This window comes from Nilaparvata lugens, chromosome 5, assembly GCF_014356525.2.
Source record: "Nilaparvata lugens isolate BPH chromosome 5, ASM1435652v1, whole genome shotgun sequence".
Lineage (NCBI taxonomy): Eukaryota > Metazoa > Arthropoda > Insecta > Hemiptera > Delphacidae > Nilaparvata > Nilaparvata lugens.
In genome coordinates, this window is record NC_052508.1 from 17,680,286 (window position 1) to 17,705,051 (window position 24,766).

The 24,766-nt window shown below is 35.7% G+C and overlaps 1 protein-coding gene across 1 annotated transcript in view; it reads right to left on the bottom strand.

The window, feature by feature from the left end:
* The window catches only part of LOC111053779 (protein O-mannosyl-transferase TMTC2), a 147,631-nt gene extending 125,847 nt beyond the window's left edge, over positions 1–21,784 (bottom strand). The window contains 2 exon segments of the mRNA XM_039427788.1: positions 3,475–3,577; positions 21,605–21,784. Of these exon segments, the coding sequence (XP_039283722.1) occupies positions 3,475–3,557 (83 nt within the window). The 5' untranslated portion in view covers positions 3,558–3,577; positions 21,605–21,784.
* Positions 21,785–24,766: the final 2,982 nt, after the last annotated feature.

Here is a 24,766-nt window from a genome sequence, read left to right on the forward strand (position 1 = left end):
ATAGCAAGATCAAGCCCCTAGGAAGAGGAGGAGGAGAATTATCTTCTTTCCCTCTCCTTTCCAGTTCGATATGGCAACCCCATGTTTCATACAAACATCTCCCAATATAATATCTCAAACGCAATTTTGCAGCATTCAAATCTGTAATAGAAACAGTGAAATGAGATACTACTTGTGAAGTTCCAGTCCCAGTTGTATCAGATCGATCCATTTATAATATCAGTTTTTATAATATTTATACCAGCTTTCTGCTATAGTCTAGGATAATAATTTATTGCTTTCGCTGATCTGGATCGTGAGTATTCATGCTATATTGAGTATAATAGAATATTGGAGTGACATTATACTAGAGAATTGTTATTTTTGAGCTTCGCTTTCCAATAGACGATTGTTCTATGGTTTTAGGAATTCATGTAGTTCAAATTCATTTTTTCGACTATGAAAATAATTTCAAACCGGTTTTTTCATTACTTCCAATAGTTTTGTCATGACTACTCACATGAATTGATTATGTAACAATGTGATCTGCAACATGTAGAAGATGACAAAACTATATTGTTTTAGTTATGACAAAACTAATAACACTTTCAGCTGGATATTATTTTTCTCCAAGTGTGGAAAAATAGTATCGTTCTCAGATCAAGACGTGAGATGCGATAGAGATTAGCGATAAACACGTGGTAAGAAAGAAGTTAATAACAACTCGCACAATTCTTGCCAAGGAAAACATCTGGAGTGTTTGGTACGGGGACAATGACCATTGATTGTAATGGGACTCTGCAGAAGCTATCCAATTAGCCGTAACGAGTTCTATTCTGTAGCCGTTAGTGAACTCTGTTCCAAATCAATCGGAGTGCCTAGAGAGCTGGATGAAAAAATGTCGCCGAAGGGAGAAATGCTGGCGACAATAAAGAAGATTGAACAAAGGTGATTCGGATTATTCTTGAATGAAATTATTGAGATAGGTCCAAGAGCGAAGCCGAGAACAAGCCAATGGAGAAAGGAATTAAGGGTTAAGACAGGGTGTACGAATCTGCATTATTCATCAGCTCAGATCTGCTAGCTTCTCTTCTCAATTCGCGTTCCAATTTTCTGCATCTTTTTTCTGCGCTCTCAATTTTATCCCTTTCCGGATGGGTTTCGAATTACTTCAAGTCAAATGAGGAGGCGACTGAGAGAGGCATTACCATTTATGGTGTAATGAATACCGGAGTTCCTCGTGGTGATAAAAACGTGCAAGCCTACACTGGAGAATAATTTATTCTCAATATCCTCATGTCCGCTCGCTCGCTCGTTCTGATGGTGTACGTTTTCAGCAGAATACAACATGAGCGCCACTCTTCAAGACCAAACTGTCTAAACTGACTGTACTCCATTTGAATATCCTTAGAGATGACTACCATCGAGAAACTCTTGGTTATCATCGATTACTGATGATATTGATACCACTATCATTCAATATATAATTTATTTACATTTCTTTATGTATTGAAACCTAGTAAATAAAAATGTATTTTTTTAATATCCCTCAAATAGCTAATGGCTAGAGGGATTAAAATACATGTAAAGTGTTAATACAAATGAAAATACAGTAAAGAAAATACAAATGAACTTCTCATTGATTAGATTGTGTTGTGCGTGGTGGAAGTAACTCTTCAAATATGGAATATGAAGGGATATAAAATTTATGAAATTTTGGAGAAGAGCAGTTTTGGGTGGAGCCAGTTGCTCCTTGCCAGTCATGATTTGTGATATTGTATTGATAATTGAATATCTACGGACCTCTTAAAATCATGTACCAGTTATGAAAATGTCTGACGCTTATCACAAAGGAGTATTCTATTTCGTGTAACATGAGATCCAATTTTCCATAGTTTTCCATTGATATGCACTATTACTAGACCATAGAAATATACGTATCTACTGTAGTCCGTCCAAGCCTCAGATTGCAGCATTGCTCTCAAGGAGTACAGCGCTGCCAGATTTTACAGAAACCAAAAATCCTGTGAGCTAATTGTGTTGTGAAAAAAGAGTGAAAAATAGCGTAGGTCATTTTCATAGCATTAGGATAAAACCGGCAACATTGTGCTCAAATTCTGGTAAGGAATAACATTTGCCATTGAGTTTCATGCTGAAAACTGAGATCTGCACAGGGTTTTATTTGAACAAAGTTACTGGTTCATAGGATCAAGAGTGATTCCATAGCATTAGCATAAAAACGACAACAGTGCGCTCACATTCTACTGGTGAGAAATAACATTTGTTATTGAGTTACTGGTTCACATGTTCAAAGAGTGATTTCATACTCATTAGATGATGGAAAAAGTGACTCTAGAGTGATTATAATATGGTGAAAAAGTGACTCTCCAATGAAAAACTACAAGCACTCCACTTGTTTTTCCCGTGCGGTAGCATGATAAACCGAGATAGCCCGACAATCTTTGTAGTGAGCGAACTGAGAGAAAGCTGTGAGGTGTATCTAAAAAGTGTGCTAAGCGAATCAGTAGCAATCGAAAGCAACAGGTGAGAGAATCCTCCCTCAGACGCAATTTGGCTCCGAGTGCTCGAGCTGTCTTGCTGCTGTCGTTTTTCAGGAGTCCTGTCTAATAGAAAAGGCTGCCGGTGATAACATATTGCGCACGCTATTTGATTTGTCGGAGCACGCTTCAGCTCACTCACAACTCCAACTGGTCTCAATCGTTCGACTTTTCAGTGTTCAGAGAGTAATTTTCTACTTGTCGCGACAAACTTCCACTCACAAATTCGAATCTGCTCAAATGTTTGTGGGTTATAAGTTTCGAATTGCGATTTGCTTTGTGAATTCACAATATTAAAGTCTATGCATATTCATGGTCAAGTAGGAGAGGTGCCCTTAATCTCTCCCACAAGTCTGAAAATAAAGCTATTCTTAGATTTAATATTCATCACTTTGAACTTGGAAAACCTTATTGGAATCAAGGGAATCCCTGTTGTAGTTTCAAAGACTCTGATCAGTTCACAAAATATGACTACATTCAAAATCAATTTTCTATAAAAAATCAGTTGTTTTTAAGAATATCTTTCCACGGCAGGCTGACTAACTATATGTAACTATAGTCAACCGCGCGAAAATAGTCCGATGGAAATAGATGAATGCAACGTTGCCAAATAATAGTTGACGCAGCTGTGGACAATGTTCTCCACTGAAGATTATGAATGGGTGTAGACTAATATTTTCAAAACAACTGACGAGTTGGAAAGGTCTATTGAAGTGGGAGGGTGAGGAGGTACTCAACCATTCCAATTTCCATCGGACTATTTTCGTGCGGTTGACTATAGTTGATATGTGAATATGAATATCGGAATATGATGAGATTATATTGATTTGTTCATTGTGGAGTGAGCATATTATTATGGATGAATGATAAAAGCATTGGACAAGTGAGTTCTATTTGAGGCATACATAAGTGGAAAATTATGCTATTGAAATCTCACCTGTCATCGTATACAAATCCAGCATCCAAGGTGTTGTGGTATATCACGGCAGATAAGAAGCAGATGAAGGCGTCCAAATTCATTTCACATCAGAATGTTCAAGCTGAAAACAAGAGAAAGTATGTTAGAGAATTGTATGTGTTCAATTATAATCATCTTGATGATTTTCTTTGTTTTGAGATATTCTTCAGATCATTATTAAGAGTCGATTTCTATTGATAAATTGATTAATTTATTCACCATTGAAACAATGGGAACATTTGAATACAATTAACAGTAAATAAACATTGAATCAATTAACAGTAAATCACTACAATCAAACACTGTCGATTTTTCATATTCATGAAATACTAGCGATAAAGCAACAAATTAAAGCGTAAAAAAACTTCCCAAATATGAATAATGTTTAGAAATGTTGTTTGATGACGGTAGAATTTGAACGCTGGAGTAATTTGAAGAAGAAACATCAAAAAGTGGATAGCATGACATCTATCAACAATAAAACATTACTATTGCACACTGTCATATTTATTTATTTATTCACAATGGAGACAACAATTTCCCCTAAATTTGTCTCCATTATTTCATATGTGTAAATGCTTTTTGCTTTCTTTTCTTTTTATACTATATTCCATAATTTCAATAAGTTAATTTGTTGATTCAGTTACTTGTGTAAATAAGGCTCTTCATGGATTAAAGATATATTCAATTATTCATTAACAACAAGTGATAAATCAACAGATTTGATTCAACCTTCAAAACATGAATACTGTTCAGAAATGTAGTTCGATGGCGGAAGAATCTGAACGCTGGAGTAATTTGGGGAAGGTGTTTATAGGGTACAAGCAAGCAATGCCGGTTCAAAGTTGTAAATCTGGGCACGCACATGAGTGGGCAAGTGCGGTGTCTGTGTTGGGTGGGGGCGAGAGAGTGTTGTGGAGAGGGGCGGGGGAGTCTGTTAAAAGGCGTGAGCTCTCTACGGGTAGCCGCCACTAATAAGGAGTGATGTTCGCTCTTCCTCCAAAATAATGGCAGCGAAAGCGGAGAAGAATCTCTGTCCAAATTGCGGCAAATCTTTTATTCATTAGAGCGTTGCGCTACGAGCAAAGTTGTGTGTGAGTCGAACCTGCTCTCTCGAAAGAGACTCGCTGAGAAGCTGAGGGGTGAACTCTCTTGACTCTTTGCTTCGGCGACAAGGGATACTGGGTTGGGAGGGTTGTGGAACCTCACTCCTTCCGGCAACGGATACAAATTGAAGGGGGATGAGACTAATAGAATATGTTGTGTTGCTAGAGAGAGAGAGAGTGAGGAGTTTGCAAAGTGAGAAACATGAGCCACACGAGCCAACCCCTTGTCACCACCCCAATGAAGAAGCCTGAAAAACATCTGGTACGGGGAAAACTTTATTAATTTTTCAGAAAAGAAAAAACGGCTGTTGAGGGAAGATTCACGAATGACTAACAAAGTAGCCTCTCAAGTGCCTCTTGCCCGGGTTAATGAAATGTTATAGGGTTCACTCCGCAGCATAAGAGACATTTCCACGCTCTTGAACATGCAATCCCGGCACAGGAGTCTGTGCTCACTTCCTACACTATCATTTTTGTCCGCATACTGGTGACTCAAGATCCAAACTTCAGAATGCATTTTCAACCTAATTAATTAAGAGGCAATCATGCTCATAACTACTATCACACTCATTATTCAGATGTAATATACTCGAAATTATCTCATCATTTTAACGAGAGGTATCGATCATTATCAAAATATGATCATTTTGATTGGATGATACGGATCAACAATAGATTACTATTGAAAGGATCAATAACCAATAATGAATCAGTAAATTCTGAAGCAGTAATTTAAAAAAAGTCAGAAAATTTTCTGTTGCAATTGTTCTTGTATTCCATATTATTTAGCTATTAACTGATATTTTATCGGTACAGTTATTTATTTTATGATACATTAGCACCTGAAATAAAAAAGAAACTTGAATATCTGTGTTCATTTGTTAAACTATAACATGAAGAAAACTAAATTATGTATCACCTACAGATTATATTCAATCATCACCTTTTCTGAGATGTCCAAAGATGTTATCAGAATATTATATTTTCTTGTTGAAAGATGTTATATTGGTTGATTGATGTGTTCTGAACCTGGAAGTGATAAAATATTTATGTTATCTCTTCTACTTAGTATTTATGTCATTGAATGAAATGGATGTATGAATGAATCAATCCTATCATTCAATTCCAGTTGGGCATGACTACTGTATGATCCCTTCTTACAATAATTAGCGTAGTTATGTGTCATCATATTTTCTTACAATAAATATCATATCAATACATGTAATTCAAAACTGTCACTCTCAGCTCCAACCTATCTAGAATGGGATTTTCATCTATTTATGGATTGAATAACTTTTCAATAAGTATTACTCAGAGGTGAAAAGATTCCATGTTCATCTTTGATTGAATTCAAAATAAGGATTATTTTATATAAGATGGTGACAGCGAATAAGCTTCTGTTTAAACAAGGAAATGGAATATACAGGGCAGAATGCTCATACAGGAAGGAATGTTCATAAACTTTAATTTTGATGGAATGTTATGAATGCAATGAAATCAATGTTTGTTGTTGAGTGGAATCAGATTGAGTTGCTTTTGGAATTCGGAGATGGAGCGATATAATTCAATATCATCAGTATTTTCAGTGAGACTTTAATTAGAGAACAATGGAATGAGAATTTCAACATTCAATGAAAATCTACCCGTATAGCAGGGGAGTATAGAATTGAGAAAGCTGAGACCTCTCAGTTGAGTGCTCCCTCTGCGTTCTGCGACTCAGAATTATAATAGAAAGATGTAATTTCTGCTCTTTTATTTTTGCCTTTATTAACTTCGTTATACTTTTAATAGAGATTTATGAATCTAATTTACTTTAGTGAGAACTGCTGTTATTTTTCGCGCTCCGGCGTTAGCGTTATTATACAGGTCCGCTCTGCTGCCTAAAGCCGGAGTAAATTAATTAGAATCTTTCTGCAGAGCAATGCCTTTCAAGCATTGTTAATGATGATATAGGGATTCCAGGGGACGTAATAAACATGATATAGCTTGCGCTATAACTCAGAAATGATATTAACAAGGATAAAAATGGAGTTCAAAATGAGCTGGTGAGTGCAATATTATAACTCTTCTGTCAGTACAATCCTTGGTATTCTTAACAAACTCTACTCCCAGCAGGATCTTGGATTTCACATAGAAAACAAGTATTTCACATAACAGACACTCACTGAATATATGATTCAAATACATAATATCTCGAATGACTAAGTCTTGTTCTGATCTACTCTCAATTTGTGAACTGAAAATATATTGTACTGAAATAAGTTATTATGCGCTAGAATCTGTTTCGTTTGAGATAAATCCTCATCATGATATTTTAATACATTCTCCAATGAATCAATATTTGTATATATTTATTGATGTCAGTCAGTGAGAATCTCTGGATAACGTATCAACCAATTACATTTCTGGATAACGTAACTTAGTATAACCAAAGGACATAATTGGGTATAGGTCACAGGAAAATTACAGTGGACTGTTGATTATGATGGATCATGATTATGCATGACTTTCCAATGTAAATCCATCAAAAACTCAGTCATAGGTGAATTTAGTAGTGACCTGGAAGTATTGAAATAGAAACGAGTTCATTTCAACAATTTTCAGTTGAGAGCCCATTTCCTCCTTTGCATATTATTAATGATGTTTATTGATGAATAAATAATAGATGATAAGGTATTGTATCAACCTGTTTCAATATTTTTCCATCATCAATAATAGGATTGGTGATAATGGATATCATAAGAGCCTCTTGCATTCTTGAGAATGAATGTAATATTCCATTCCACTAGGAACTACATGGTTCATATTATGCCGAAATTGTAGTCTAGAACGGTCCACATCATACTCCGAAAATACTCGATTGAATTAGTGGACTATTGGATGGCGAATACATCTGTGCAGAGTCATGTGGAAAATTTGCGATCAGAACCCAGCATTATAGAGAGTCCTTATAAGAGGATGAGTCAGCCTCCACATGATCTTGACGTTTTGTATCATCGATGAAGCTGAAATTCCATCTTACAATACGGCCTCGGTTCAAGTGATGAGCTCTGTCAAACTTGAGAGATGACAAATTGGTAGATCGTTCAAAAATAAGGAAGGAAATCGGATCAAGACAACTGTAGGAGAAAACTGAGCCTCTTGAGGGAGAGGAGTGGTAGCAGAACGTGGAGGTGGAGGAGTCTGAGGAGGAGAAGGAGGATGAGAAAAGAGTTGAGATACGTACGAGCTACAAAGAAGCAAACATAACTACTTAGGATGGCAAAAACCGTGAAGATGCAATCAGGAAGGCAGCTCAAGTGGAAACGGCGTTCTCATGGAGCCAAAGGACACACAAACCTAAGCATTGACTACACTGCAAAACTTCCACTCACTATTCGATCAGCTTTTCTGGGCGTTCTCTCTTGGGACTGCTGTCCCATTTCGAATGTGTCTTTCTGGCCGATCCAAGCACTGATTTGAAGGAAACCTCGATGAAGGCTTTCAGGGCGGGTCAACAGCTCCGAAAAGGGAGCTTGGAGCTGCATCATACGGCTGTGATTTCCTGAGAGATAGAATAAAAATGTTTTAGTGTGTTTTGATATTTTTGAATTTTTCTTTGCCTCTATTTGATTTCTCGTTAGTGATATTTATTCTCATTTTCGGCCATCTTGATAACTGAGAAATAGAATAATATATATTGTCAGGTAGATTGATTTGATAAGGACCTAATGCTAGATCATACAAGCACTATTATTTCTTGAAAGATGGAATTTCAAAGTAGTTTTAACATTTTTCAATCTTTTTCTCCTTCTGATTGAGTTCTCCTGGAGTGAGATCATTTTGTCTTTTCGGACTTCCCAGTTTCCTGAGAGATGGAATATGAAATCCCATACTATCCCTAATATTCAGGAGCTCTATCTGATTGAGTTTTCTCGGACTAGGTAGTTTAAAATGAATTTTCATTCATATTTAAAAGCAGAATTTTGAAGAATCAGGACGCGTAGAACAACCGCATGTTGTGGTAAATACGATAGAACAGCTGAAAAAATTAAGTAACGGACTTTGTTCTTCTCTTATATAGTTTCCTTCTGAAGTACTGATTTCATAGGATGGAGAACTGTTTCAATTGATATAGAACTGGTTATCATTTTTGAGTATGCTTCGGAAATTTATCATCGCTCAAATCATCACTAAACGATCAATCTTATGTTGTAGTAGCCAATTTGTAGTTTTAATATCTAGATGTGAATTTCTCGATGAATATGTGATATAAATATATAATATATTATTTATTTATTGGATAAATATAATTGCGATATGAGGAGTAGTTTATCATGATATATCAATGGAATATCATCAAAATATATCATTCTATTGATTGAATATCACAACGAGAGATGAAAACACCTCCTTGTCTAGCATTAGTGATCCATGTATATACATCAGAGGCCCTGAAGTTCAAAATATCAAAGCGTATGATAACATGTAATTTTTCTTTGCCTCGTATGGTAACATGCATGAGAGATGGAATAGGATTGCCTGACAAACAGTACATAGTACATTTCTATGAAGCCTGTAGCTGATGACACATTCCAATGTTATCGATGCAGACAGCCAAACATCAATTGATGTGGTCCGTTAGATAGTAGTATGATGGAATAGGGGGGTTTGATGCTACTGATACGCATAGCTGCCGGTATTAACCTATCGCTTTGATCTTCAGATGAATATTGTATGACCTGTGACCAGCGGTGACTATTGTTGTGCCAGCCATTGTATTGTGCTCTGGGGATTAGTTATGATAATGGTGAGTGATTGAAATGGTAGCAATTGTGACCCTCAGTGGTCAGATCACCTTGGGCGGACATACTTGATCGGTAACCAGCCAGCGGCAAAAGGCAAGATCAAAAGGTTACATCTGTGGCAAAACGTACAAGAGGTATAGTAAGAGCAGAGGATAACTATACAGATAGTCATGTAGATTGTTTATTATAAGGTTTAAGCCAAAACAGTCATGGGCTGGTATAAGCTACAACATGCGCTTTCGATAGAAATAGGCTACTGGAATACAGTTGATAATTATGATTATGATTGATTATGTCCACAACTATTGTGAACGAAAATTTACTCTAGACATAAGAAGGGAAGATTCAGGTAGATAGAGATCACAGATCTAATATTTTATTAGACTATTCACCTCCGTCAATAATAGAGAAAATCGTCTGTGTTTCTAGATTAATTCCTCTTTCCTACGATTGAATGGATATTGGAATGCAATATGATCTAGTCTTCCAGTTGAATATCAAAATTTGAAAGCTGAATCCGAAATAGAAAATTTTTAACTTGACTGCTTCGACCTGGAAGCAGTTTGAAACAGACATGTTATTGATCATTTCCAAGTTATTTCAATCTACTTGATTGTTCAAGTATGGTTACAGTAAGCGAAAAATGAATTTTGCAAGTACGAACGACTTTCCTTTCAATTAATATCATCCTATTCCAATTACTCCGAAGAATGGAATTGGTGCATAGAATTATTGTGTTATAAGGGATCTGAATATGAAATTTATGAAGACTAAACTTTATTTCAGACCGTGTTATAAGTATTATAATGTAGATTTGAGGGATATGATAGTTCAAGATCCTTCCCCAATTGTTCCATTTATTTGAGTGCTTGCTCAATGAATGTATCACATTATGCTAGGTAATAGGATCAAATCATAGGTAGGTTGATTATAACCTAAGTGTCCTTTTTTCCATTAGGGAACTTTGGACTATATACGGCGAGGTGGAACTACCCTTGGGTCTCCCCACCATTCAAAGCCATACGCTAATAATATTAATAATAAGTAGGTTGAATGTAAAAATTTAGATGTACAGTCGTTCTTTCAGTTATTGATTCAGTGTTAATTCTCACTGTAGTAAAACCGAGAAAAACGTGAGACTTATCATTCTGAAACTTCGTTTACATATTTTTACTAATGGAGTTCCATATTCTTAACAAATCTAAGTTTGATCAGACTTTTCCTCCATGACAAAACTGAAACTGTTTCTGAAATTCCCAGCAATAATTGTGCCGATCCATCAGGGATGACTTGATGTTGATGAATCAACCAATGCGCAACTTTACTTTGTTTTTCAGTGGAGCCGACGACAATGTGTCAAAAGTTTGTAGCTATGATTGATACGAACTATGAATGGTGCCGTGTATGAGACATCATCAATCAATCAAGTCTGGTGACATGCAGGCTTCAATCCGCGGGTGTGACAAAGTTGGTAGCACTGCGAATTACTGCAAACGTGAACTGAGGGTGAGACTCTCTGTACTCTGTGGTGATACACCTCGCACTGCCAATGTGAGCTGAGCACGACTCTGTGATGATACACCCTCAGGTCGCGTCGTTCTACCCCATTAAAACAGTTTATCCACTTGGGCCCTCTTTCGCGGATGGCAAACAGGAAACGGATGGGGTGTGTAATGGAAACAGCGATAGGTGGCTCTGCCAGATAAGGAGGAGAGATTAGGACTAAGATGGATCGGAGAGAGAGGGGACGGATGTATCCGTGGCCAAATCCCTCTCGCAAACAGCCCTTCTGCTCATCGAAGCTTTAAATAAATGTTATAACCGTCGGCCGGAATAGATGTGGCGGCACGAATGGTGGGGATCATACATTCCGCTAGGGGTGTTTGCACCTTACTGCTCCAGGATATACGATTTAAGATTCCCTGAATTTTTAAAAATACGCACATCAATGAACAGAGTACTGAACCATTTTGAAGATTGATTCAGTTACTGATTTTCTGAATATTCCTAAATACGTACAAAAATGAACGAGGAACTTGAAGATTTAGCTGTAGGGTGGAATAATAATTTTGACGAAATGAATCAAAGTATAGGCATACTACCAGTTGATGCATACTAAGACAAACGAAATATTTGAACAAGTGAGTTGAGCCTTGTTCAAGTATTTCTGAACAGAAAACTTCAAGAACTAGCCAAGTTTTGGTTGATTCAAATGAATTTTTCATAACGTATTCTATTATTTCTGACTGGAACAATATTCCTAATATTATAGAATGTCTCATGTAAGCACGTTTCTATTTCTGGATATGTTAACTGATAGTGTCGTTGATGAAATTACTTTCATATTGTTGTGATTGTTTCATTGAAATATTCTCCGCTGGGATAGCTTTTGAACTCATTTATCAATTGATTCGATTGATATTGATTTTGATTCGATATTTCATTTACAACTCCCAGCCTTGCCATATTGTCTTCAATTCATTATAAAGGCGTTCGATCAAGCTTCAGTTTTTAGTCCATGAAGCTCTTGAAAAATAGTTTCCACATGAGCTCAAGATGAAGAAATGTGGGAATTTCAATTGATAATGTGATGAAAGGTCAACAGATAATATTCGTGGTGATAGAAATTATGCTCTATACAACATTATTTTAATATTGAGTGAGACAAATTTGAGAATCAACACGTTTTTTGAATCAAGAGAATAAATATTCAGAGCTAATCACAATAATTAAAGAACCATTTTTCACTCCAGCGGTATGAGAAGTGATAGGACTGAGCTATTTGATAGGCTGGAAGGCTGTGATTCGACGAGCGTCGTCGGTCGTCTGAGTCGTCATTGGTGGAAGGCAACAGCCAATTAAGCCACGCCTAAACACGCCACACCTAATCGCCACGCCCATATAGCACACATGCTCACTCATACTGATAATAATTATAAATCCAAATCATTCATATCGGAAATATAAGTCTACTCAAAGAAGGTTTCTCTAATCCTAATGAATAAAAATTGCCTTGAACACTGAAAGAGAATGAGTGATAACATAACTTTCTCAGAGACTCTGAATTCTAAGCAAATAATCTATTCGATCAGCTAAAGATCGCATCTAAATGCGAGATATTACAAAGATTTCATCAAAATTCTGACTGTAGATCATCATAGAATTCTCCTTGGAAACCATATTATTATATTTTCGACTGTTTCTATTGATGAATCTTTCATGTGAATAATTGGAGAAGGGCTCAAATTTTGATTAAACTTTTTACTATGCTTCTTCATATTGAACTATTCACGGAAATATTTCAGAAGGTTATTTTTCAAATTATTTACAAAGCTATATGCAGGATTATTCACAGTTTTTCTCCAGTAACAGTAGGCCTACTCTCTTGAATTCATCCACAATCGATTGATACTTCTCTCACTTTTATTTTGGCACCGGCATCATTACTTTTGCGTTACTTTTCCGGTAATCTCTACAAAGTCCCTCGTCTACCCCATAGGGAACATTGAATCAATTCCAGGAAGAAGGATATCGCTCAATCTTTCCTACAGAGGAATCGCTACCAGAGATCAAAACTCTGTTTATTCTCATCGGCCAACAATTTGCAACTTGCGTATCAATTGCAACCCCAGCTCACTCCAACAAAGCAGACCAGAACTTCTGCTCTAATGATCGGCTTTGCCGAATACTCTCCATCGAATACAAGAATTCTCAACTCATTACAATACGTTTAGAGGAGTAAATCCTACTTTAATTGGAGCGCGTTTCCGAAACCTGGAATTCCATTGTCTGATAACGTGCTCGTAGCTTTTGAAAGTTGTTATCGGCAAAAGTTGGGCAACCTGAATTGCCAGCGTAGCGATTATTCTACTCGAGATAAAAGTAAAGCCAAGATAATTAGACTTTGCAAAACAGCGATTCAGCAATTGTGGTATCAGATAGCAAGAAACAACACAGAACAATATTGTGACTGCAGAGCAGAGGTTGAAACAATTCTCATATATTTTGCTCTGAATAGGAATACTAATTTTATCACAAGAGGTGGATGAGTTTTGCAGAAGATACGATGTAAAACACGTTGAATAGGATGTTCAAATTTGAAAATTCTGTAACTTGATATTCAAAAGTAGGAATTTATTGTATTCCAGTATTATATTCCAGCGGAAGTGTTGTAACTACAATAATCGGTTAATAATTCATGTCGTAGTTCCATGATGAAGTACATTATACTCTTACATAACAAACATTACCAATTATAGTCGTTTATTGAAAGTATTGTTGAGTTTTGAATAATAAGTGGTTTTTATCATTATAAGGATTTGGAATAAGAATTGAATAGCTTCATTTTATAGTCCTACCAAAAGATATAATACTCTCTTTGTAGTTGCTATTATGCTATAAGCCCTACAGATCATAATCACTAGTGATGATGTCTCTCAAAAATTAGAGCTACAGTAACATTAATTTTACTTTTGATCTTTGGAACAAAGCCAAAAATCGGCTTAGCGTACGATTACGAATAGGCTACATCTATCAGTTTATCCTAATTACGATTAATAAAGTTATCAATATAACCTAGAACAATCGAGTCAATTCAGTCCTATTGAGAACAGTTATTCCTGGAAATGAGGAAAACGGAATACCGTGAAAAGCGTTATAATAATATAGTGGTTTCGAGGAATAAAAGTCAATTACAAAGTCTTAACTAATACGACCCACACATTCATATATTTCAGATTTTACTTTGTAGCCTTGAAGCCACAATGTAACTATGTTGTTTGAATCAAAAAACGTTTTAATATTTGAGCGGCTCCAAGAAATGAGGAGCTTTTATGAAAACCTTTCAAATGAATATTTTTCTTTCAATATTATATTGAGCCCAATATAATATTGCGGTGAAGTTTGACAATATTTTTAATTTGAATGATATCATGATTTCTCATATTGTATGAAATGAGTGAAATAAGATTATTGATATTCGAATGGAACAGGCATCAGAGATGCTTCTATGAATCACGACTGCTCCCTCGGAACTAAAAGTATCTTCATTTTGAACAGCGAACCAAGTATGAAAGTAATAACTAATCGATACTCTGGACATCCACTAATTCCATTTTGAAGAAAATATTTTTCAATGATTGTATACTATGATTCTGATATTGTCTGATCGGGCAAACCAAATATCAAAGTTTTAAATACTTCATACTCTGTTTCTCCACTGATTTTGAAGCAAGCTCTATTTATCGTGGAATATGATTCCCAATACTATCTAATCGTATGTTGCCACAAGACTTCAACTGATAACTTTATGTTACACTCCTCCACATATTCCGAACTGAAAGCATCTCCACTGATTTGATTGCCAAACTCATGCAATCTAATTTGCGCCGGACGCACCAAGGGCATTGCTGCATAAATTATTCATTGTTCGTCACAATTAATCTGCTTGTTTTTAAGTTTAGAGGCGCTGCAGCGGTTCGTTAATAATCATTATGTACAGGCCGCTACATGAATGGAAAGTCATGATTCATTTGCTCTCGGTAAACAAGAGGGTGCAAATTTAATGCCGTTCTCTAACGAACCGTGGTCCTCCCCCTCACCCTGTCATCCTGTTTCCCCACCTATCATCGGCACCCTCAAAGTAGTAAACCGAAGCCCATTATTGCATGGACCACTGATAGATGGCCGGGGGAGAGAGGGGGGATGATTGCGAGGGAGTCCAAATATAGAGTCCGAACAAGACCAAACAACCAACTCCAGAGTCACACTCCCAACCGTGACGACAAAGGTTTTTGCTAATAATTCACACCACCCCACTTCAAATACAACCCTGTCTCATTCTCCCAACACTGGCCTCTTGAAATTGATCTCAGAACAGTGTTATTGCGGAATGTGAGCAATATGAAAGGGTGGAAGAATATTTTAAGTGGTTGAATTTGAACTAATGTAGCTGAAAAAGGGACGACCATAATAGATCGAGTGAAGAATTGAAACAGTTGTAGGTTTTCCATAGAATGAAGCACAATAAGCCTGCTTATGTTATTCAATTGGATATAATAATCGGATCATTGAACCCGCAGTGAGAATAATGTGAGAAGGATGTTTGAATCATTAAATTATTCCACATTGAAAACTTGATTATTCATTAACGTGATAATTATCACATATTTCTCATTTAATAAAGTAATCAATTGAGAACATAAAATATCAGTGAGTGATTAATCAATAATTCATTTAATAGATTTGATTTATTACAAGATAGAACTTTCAAGTGTATTTCGGTATGTTAGCCAGTGTATCGAGTAGTAATTTTTAATAATTCTTGTCGTAATTCTTTTCGTATCAAGATTGATTCTTCATGAACACTCAGAAATTGTAGAGCAAACAAGGAGTTGACAGCCACTATCTATTATTTATCTCTAGAAAGTCATTTGTATATCAAATCCTTTTCTGAAAAAATCATGAGATTCTTGAGAGCGTGTGATCTGATCAATTCTAATTCAATAAATATTCTTCGAGTGAACTCTCTCGAGCGATTCTTCATGATCAGATTCTAAAAACCTATAGTATCATTTGGTCAGTTATGAATATAGTTTAGTACTAAGAGTACTAATAAGTACTAATGAGCCTATAGTTAAAGTGGATAGCATAACCTATAATTTTTATTCATTAATAACTCTACCTCATTTGTATTATCATTCATCCCATCATCATCACCTAGGCTTAAAATACTTCTAGAAAGTCGCCTTTGTGAAATAATAAATGAAAATAAATAATGTTTCAATATTATGATTACCATAGTTATCCCACTATTAGGTAGCTTTCATTGTATTTTATCAATCAGTATTCTACCAGACATGTGTTTAGATTAATCTACTCCCTTTCATTCTACATTTCCTATTCACTTGTTTTCCATACAAAATTACTTTCAACTTTGAGGAATATGCAGAGCAGAGAAATGGATGGAGATCAGTCAATTACAGTGATGAATAGAGGCATAGGTAGAAGTGTAAGTGTATCATGAGCACTTGAACACTCACTAGAAAATAATTAGAGAGGGCTGGCCGGTTTAGAACGGCAACATCGTCATCCTATCTTTCTCTGCTGCGCATGCCCCCTCAAGTCAAAAGTAATTTTGTGTGAACTGTAGTATAAGAACTAAATGATACATTTCGAGTCAAATCTCTTTCTTTATGAGAATTGTTTATCATACTCCCACACAATATCTTTTTATTTTCTTTCTCTTCTTTAGTTGCATCTATCTGTGCTGATGATAGTGTTCCATCGAAGAGAGAATACTTTTATTATTCCTTAAAGTGATAATATAACAAACTAGCCGTCAGACTCGCTTCGCTCGCCATATCCGTCTAGCCAGGGGGCTCCGCCAAATTTTGGATCACCCAAAAATGAGATCAGCGGGCTTGCTTCGCTCGCCTGAATTTTTCATTTGAGCATGCTTCATTCCATCAGATAGTCAAAGTACTGAGAAAACGCAGGAAAGCTGAGGAAAACGTTGGAAAAACACTGATTTTGGGCGTATCTTTGATGAAATATTAAAGTCACTTCATCACAAAATTTTTAGACCCTAGCTAATCTCTGTACCAGATTTGAAAATTTTCTGTCTATTACTTGATGAAATAACTGAGAAAACGCAAATAAAACGCTAATTTTGGTGTATCTTTGGCGTTATTTCAATTTTTTTCTAATACAACATTATTACACCCCAGCTGAGCTTCTGTAGTAAATTTGAACATTTTCTGTTCATTTGTTCTCGATAAAGCTGAGAAAGCGAAAAAAAAAACGCTGGAAAAACGCAGAGTTTGGGCGTATCTTTGGCGTTATTTCAAATTCCGTCTAACACAACATTATTACACCCTAGCTTAGCTTCTGTAGTAAATTTGAACAATTTCTATTCATTTGTTCTCGATAAATCTGAGAAGTAGCAAAAAAACGCTGGAAAAACGCTAATTTTGGGCGTATCTTTGACGTTATTGCAAATTCCCTCCAACACAACATTATTACACCCTAGCTGAGCTTCTGTACTAAATTTCAACATTTTCTGTTCATTTGTTCTCGATAAAGCTGAGAAAACGCTAAAAAAACGCTAATTTTGGGCGTATCTTTGACGTTATTGCAAATTCCTTTTAACACAAAATTATTACACCCTAGCAGAACTTCTGTACTAAATTGTAACATTCTCTGTTCATTTGTTCTCGATAAAGCTGAGAAAACGCTGAAAAAACGCAGATTTTGGGCGTATCTTCGAACATTTCTTCAAATCCGTTCTCAGTGCGCCTCTAAAAGGCCAACTGAACAAATACCTACCAAATTTGAACGTTTTTGGTCCGGTAGATTTTTAGTTCTGCAAGTGAGTGAGTCAGTGAGTTAGTCAGTCAGTGAGTGAGTGCCATTTCGCTTTTATATATAGATTATTCCAACCAACTGGGCAACAGTGTTCCAACCTATTTCCAAGTGCTGCTGTTCAGTGGCCTGTTGATGAAATCAATCATAACAACTGAAGCTCTAATGGATGAGTGCTGTCAGTCCACGCGCCAATTGATGGGATACCTCAATGGTACTTGATTATCAACATCTACTCTAATTACACTCATCAAAGTGAACATCATAACTAAACTCCATGAACATTATGATAACTGGAATTCCATGAATGTTACTTTACTCGAATTATGGAAACCCTATGATACAAACGTATTAATTAGACTAGTGTAGTGATAGCGGGTACGAACACAACGGTCAGGTCGTTCAGAACTTCAGCTTCCAGTGTAAGTAGCGATGGCGATAGAATTTCATGAATCACAAACACATTGTGAATCATGGGTATGAACAGTACGGCCTCGATTTCTGAGACCTAATTGATTAGTGGTATCAATCGAAGCAGAAACCCACACCGTAACTTACTCGTTCTGTCGCACCTTGAGAAAGGATTTTCCAATACACAAGGTTAGTTGATTCAATTGTCTCTTTTCTTTAGGGCTACTTTAAATATAAATATAAATATGAATCTGAGTATACTTTTAATTCATTTTGTTAAGACATGTTTCGGCTACTAATGCCATTTTGAAAATGTTTCGGCTACTAATGCTATTTTGAAAATGTTTCGGCTACTAATGCCATTTTGAAAATGTTTCGGCTACTAATAATGCTATTTTGAAAATGTTTCGGCTACTAATAATGCTATTTTGAAAATGTTTCGGCTACTAATGCCATTTTGAAAATGTTTCGGCTACTAATAATGCTATTTTGAAAATGGCATTAGTAGCCGAAACATGTCGTGACAAAATAATTTAAAAGGGTACTCAGATTTATATTTTTATTTCTAGTTGATTCAAGTACAAAATATTTCCAATGTTCAATAAATAATTTGATATAAATTTTCATGAACCAGAACAAGTTCAATGAATAAGATAATTAAATTTGTAAATCATAATTTCATAAGGAACATAATATAATCCAACAAAGAGAACAAAAGTGATCTCACACATCAAATTATTCAGTATATACCTCGCTTTTCTAATTTTTTTCAGTTCATACCACTTGAAACCTACTATAGGATTGTTACTTTTGCTGGAATTGGCCACTTTTCAGTATTTTTTGCTATTGCTGGATTTAATCTCTTGAACTTCTTAAATATATTGCTCCACCAGAAAAATTGAGTTCGATCACTACTTTCCCTACAGTGGTATTTCATCACCTGTGATGAATATGCATGGAGCCTCAATCCAAGGAGGTTTAACGGCACCTTTTCTGTATGATGCAAGTATCTTTCAAACAAGTATGTTTTCTCATTGGTATTACTACTAATGCAATATTTCTGGAATGAATTGATGCTTCCTGGAATGAGGTTATCATTACCAAGCACGTTACCAACACAATACAAGCATTAGCATAGGAAAAACGTCCTGCCTCCTCCTGTCCAGTTAGGTTCATCAATATTGTGTATTCTATTACACTGGGAATGAAATTATGCACTAAAATAGGAGCATATCACTCTGATTCTCATTATATGTCTTGTGTATCGAATAATTTCATACAGGAATCACCTTATAACAAGGAGGTCGCATGATACTCCAATCCTTGTGAACCGAGATATATGATATTGCATTTTAGTCGCTTTTTCATATGCTTTCGATATGCATTATCAATTATCATCAGAATGATATAAAAAAGTAAGAATGATATAAACTGATACCATCCTGTTATCTTCCTAAATATAAGGTAGCTATCATTCGACATCTCTGGACAATTTGTCAAATGGTAGTGGATCGGTTTGAAGGTGGGATTAAATTGTATTTTAAAATTCTGGAAATCCTTATGGAATCAACCCTACATGCTTTTTAATAGAAACACGGTCAAGCTGATCAGGAAGCATTTTCCCTTTTGGACAAAATAGGGCAAATGATGCGAAATAGTCTGATAATTGGATCCCTTCACTGGAGAACCAACAAAAAATAATTGAGAATGTTTGGTGACGAATTGGAAGTGTTTGATATGAAGTGCAGTTCTATAAATTAAAACGTATCGCGTGTTGCTAAACAAACCGGCGTCACGTGACATGAGCTTAATCCCATTCGATGCTCGAATTTAGCCTTGTTCTCTCGTTTCCTATGCCCTAATTTATTCATGACTACATTGATACACGGCTTGATATTGTGGTCATAACGCTCCCACAAGTGAGATAGGCCTCATAAATAGCTCCCGAAATAAGTCCAAGATCAAACCTCATGACAAAACGTTGTGTCCCCCAATAAACAGGTTTATTACTGTTGTTTATCACTCGGATCTAGAAGTTACATGACATCTCGCAACATGATGTAGACTATGCAATGACGATAAAATATTGTATTCGTCCCCTATTGGTTGGAATATAGTAATTTTAAAGCAATGAAATATTTTAATAACGAGAGCTAAGTCCTCCCTAATTTTCATTCTATTACACATACTTCAATTCAAGAATTCGAATTCCTATCAAGATCTTTTGATCTATGAAACTAATGTGATTGTATAGAATTTCTGTAATAATCTAAATTCTCAAAATCAAGAATTGAATTTCATGTTATTTCAACCACAATACAGACAATTCAGAAATATTTAAACTATAAAATACCACTTGTACATATTACTGAGCTATCTTATACAGCTGTATAATTGTGTCATTTTGTGAAAGAATCGGAGATTCATGAATGCGTTCATGTTTGAGAGGGTAAAAAAGGGTAGAAATTCGATATTCAATTATTTCTCCCAATAGATTACAAGACTCTACTTAGGTATTACAATATTACCAGTGATATTTCTGCTCCAAATGCACCTAGGTTCCTCTGGAAAACTCCTATTCGATTCTGATGCACTCTTGATTTGATATGATGGATAACAATACAATAAGTTTATGAATTTAGCACATTTAAACCGCAACGGAAAATAGCATCATCAGCATGTGCTTGAGTATAGTAAGTGGATAATACTTGATATTCTCATCACTGAAACTACCCTCAATTACATATTAATTTTTCCTTAAATCAATAATTCATTTTTATTATAACTAATTCATTGTTATTACTCTATGACAGAAAGCTAACAAAATACCGGCTTGTTGAGGTATCATCAGGATCCACTCTTCTCTCACATACATCATCTGTGCACGTGAGAAGCCAGCAATATATATTTTCAAATTTCATTGTATCCTTCCTATTTAGGATACCGAGAACTCAGTACTTTAACTTCAATAATCTTGTTTTATAAATGTATGGTAAAATAGATTCTGTGAACATCAATTTCAATTACGAATATAAATTTTTCATCTTCATAGAAATCAAAACGAACTGTCAATAATGATTGGATGAACAATTCAATATTGGAATAGAAATTCAAATTCATTCAACCAAAAATACAGGAAGTGTAATTACATTGCATCACTGGGTCTTAGGGCAGATACAGGTAGGTGGAAATGCCGGTAGTGTCAACATTCTTACTAGTTTCACAAAAGATTGAATTTCTTCAAAAGTAGAGTCAAATTTGGGTTATTGGAAATTGAAATTGGTATTTAGTACTTTATTGAATCAAACATAGCTAACAAACATTTCAATTCTTGTGTCAACAGCTTTGTTGTCATATGGTGGATGAAAATGCCGGTAGTGTAATCAATCTCACTACACGCACAGTGGGTTTTTTTCAGATTACAGTCAAATTCAGATGATTTACCTGATTGACAGCCCACGTGACTACGTTCGAGTCACGAGACAGACGCCGGATGTCATGAGGAAGTACGTCGTGGCTACGTCTTCGCCTCCAGTCAGACTACGTTGGCGTACCGACGCGTACTGAACGCCACTAACCGTGCCGACGCGACGCTTTATAGCAGGCTACTGATCAATGTGTGCCAAGTTGCGCACACAAAAACGCGGCTACATGACAGTGCGCATGTGCGGAGAAGGGATTGTGACGTCACAGAGGGAGATCCGCGACGTAGGATTCATCTGTCGCTCGGCAACCTTTGAGGGGAGAGCATAGGATGCTGCTTACTCCGCAGCCACTGGTGAAACGAAAGGTTCTGCTATCAACTCCTTCTATACAATGAAATCAAACTTTCGTATTTTGACACATAAATGATTGAAACTCTGGTTTCTTTTATCAACAAAATTTTCTCATATATTTATGTGATGAAACAGCATGAATTAAAACTTTTCTATTGTAAAAGCTTGAAACCACGTCTGATCGGCTGCTCCAATAATATAGGACCATGTCCTATCCATTTTTTGAAACTCTGCAGAAATTCACCTTCAAAACAAAGTCTTCCTCCAGGATGAAGATTTGTTTTCATTTCTACCATTTGGTGAACTCTACCAAAATGAAAAAAGTAGTCTTTTTCCAACATAGAGAAACAAAATAACAAATAGTTACTCCATGGATCTACATTTTTGAATGATCATTCATAATGGTGTGTTGCAAGAAACATGATTGAACTCATTGATCCAAAACTGAGGAGAGCAAAAGTTATTGAATCTTTCCTCTTCCAATAATTCCTGATGTTGGTGCATTATTAGATGATTGGACAAACCGACAAACTGAATTCTGTTTCCAATCATTCATGGAGTTACTGATGTATGAATAGAGTGACGTATTGATCCAAGATGGATTAAGGATAATGGATCCAAGATGGTTCCTACCACAATTATGAGAAGATGTAATTGTTAGAACACTTCACAGTTATCACATCACTTGATCACAGTTAGCAAAACACGGCATGAGATACAATCATGAATTGAATGGTGTTTTCAAATGAAATAAGCCTACGAATAGTGAAAACTTTTTAGAATGCATTTCTAAGACGTTGCCAAATTTTGAAAACAAGTCGAAAGTAAACTGAGTTGAGAATCGTTTGGTGACCAAATAACTTTTCTTCGGGCAGGAAAGTATATTTCTTTGAATCAACAGTTGTAGAACATTACTGAATAACTGAGAGCTCTTCCACACCTTGTAGCACAGCAACTACCTTACAAATCAACTACAGTGCAACGAAATTTAATAATGCCTTAATAACATCTCAACATGTAACATTGATTAGTAAAATAATCGTTAGTGGATTATTATTATTTTTATTATTTTTTTTTTGAAATTTTCCAATGAAAAGGAAATTGCTTTGTTTATTATTGTTCATTTTTTGGTTGTAAGATTTCTTTTCATAAGTGTATTTTTAATTTTTGTTTGTTATATTTTATCTAATAAACCGCCTTCTTCTGGGGGTACCGGGACGAAGGAAAAAGGAAAAAATATATTATTTTTATTATCGTATGGCTTGGAATTATTGTGGGATGACCCAAGGGTAGTTCCACCTCGCCGTATATAGTCCAAAGCTCCCTAATGGGAAACCGAACACTAAGGTTATAGTGAGCACAATACTTTAAATCGTAAGTGGGAAGAATACATTAACTTCAGAGGGAAACTTGATACATTAATTAATATTATTCACTCTGAACAGACTATCAACATAAAAAGCTTATGCGGGAAGAAAAAGGAATCATTTCATACATCAGTTAAACTATAAATACTCCACTCACATGGGCTATTTCTTAACAAATTGATAAAAACAATATGAAAATCTTGTAGTACCCTTTATTTTTTAAAAAACTTTAAAATAGTTTAACAACTAGTTTCGACCCTATCTTAGGTCGAAATGTAGATTTTTTTAATAAAGTGAGCTAACTGTACGTTGACTCAAAGTTGAAATTTTAGAAAATTTTCCAAGGTGATTTGTGCCGAATTGGAATGTGGAGCAGGACATGAAAATTTACAGTATTAGAATTTATCGTATTTAAAAAATATAGAAACCACACGTCTATCTGAATAGGTCTTCCAAAACGGTCAAAGTGACAGTCGTTGGTGTTGCAAAGGTTTTGTTACAAAAAAGGTGTTTTTTTCTTTGATTTCCTATAAATCTGGTATTTTAACATTTTTACGTATTGAGGTGAGATGAATCATTATTGTTATATGAACCTGAAATATCTTCAAAATCACGCTTGATTCAACGCATCCGACACTGGAAAAATGGAAACTCCTGCAATAAACACAGTTCGACCGAATAATTTGAACCCTTATTCTACTGACAAAGCAATATTTCTGTCAAGTTGGATGAATTCTCGGGTCTGATGCGAGCCAGATGGTGTGTTGTGTTGTGAGACTCCATGTCGATATAGGCTATACGACAGTTACTATCAATCTCTCTCTGACAATGAGTACGACCCTGTCGTATTTTATTACATCGTTAATCCCTGAGGGTTCTTGTATTGCTGTTCGGATGAGGATATATACAACTGCAGGGAAATCGAAATACGACGAAGGGTTCTCCACCATTCAATCCCACGTATAACTAAGCCCTCCCTCACCCTCCCAATGAACAGATTGGAGAATACTGTTATTTGACAACCAGCTCGATCGAGAAACCAGGCCTGTGGAAAACAAGTTATGGACAATTTCGGATCGATAGTTGTTGCAATACTGAGGGAATAACCATCTCAATAAATGCTTATACTGAAGCTGTGTCTCATGTGTAGAACAATGTGGATCAACAATGCATTAATAATTGACAGATATTCGAGAAACATCAAAAAGCTTCAGTACGAACAGAGTAGACAATATAATAAATAATAATTATTTGTATGATGGTAGTCGATTACATCGTTTAAATTTCATTGTCACGATTCAATGTGGAAATTCTTACCTTCTATTGCCAAAATCCTGAATAAATATAATAAAGAATCCCGGATATTTAGAGTGTCGAAAGTGTCACTTTTCTTCCTAAATATGTGTTGTTCTTGAGTTGAGGTTCTAGAAAATAAATTATATCTAAATTCCAGTTGGTACGTA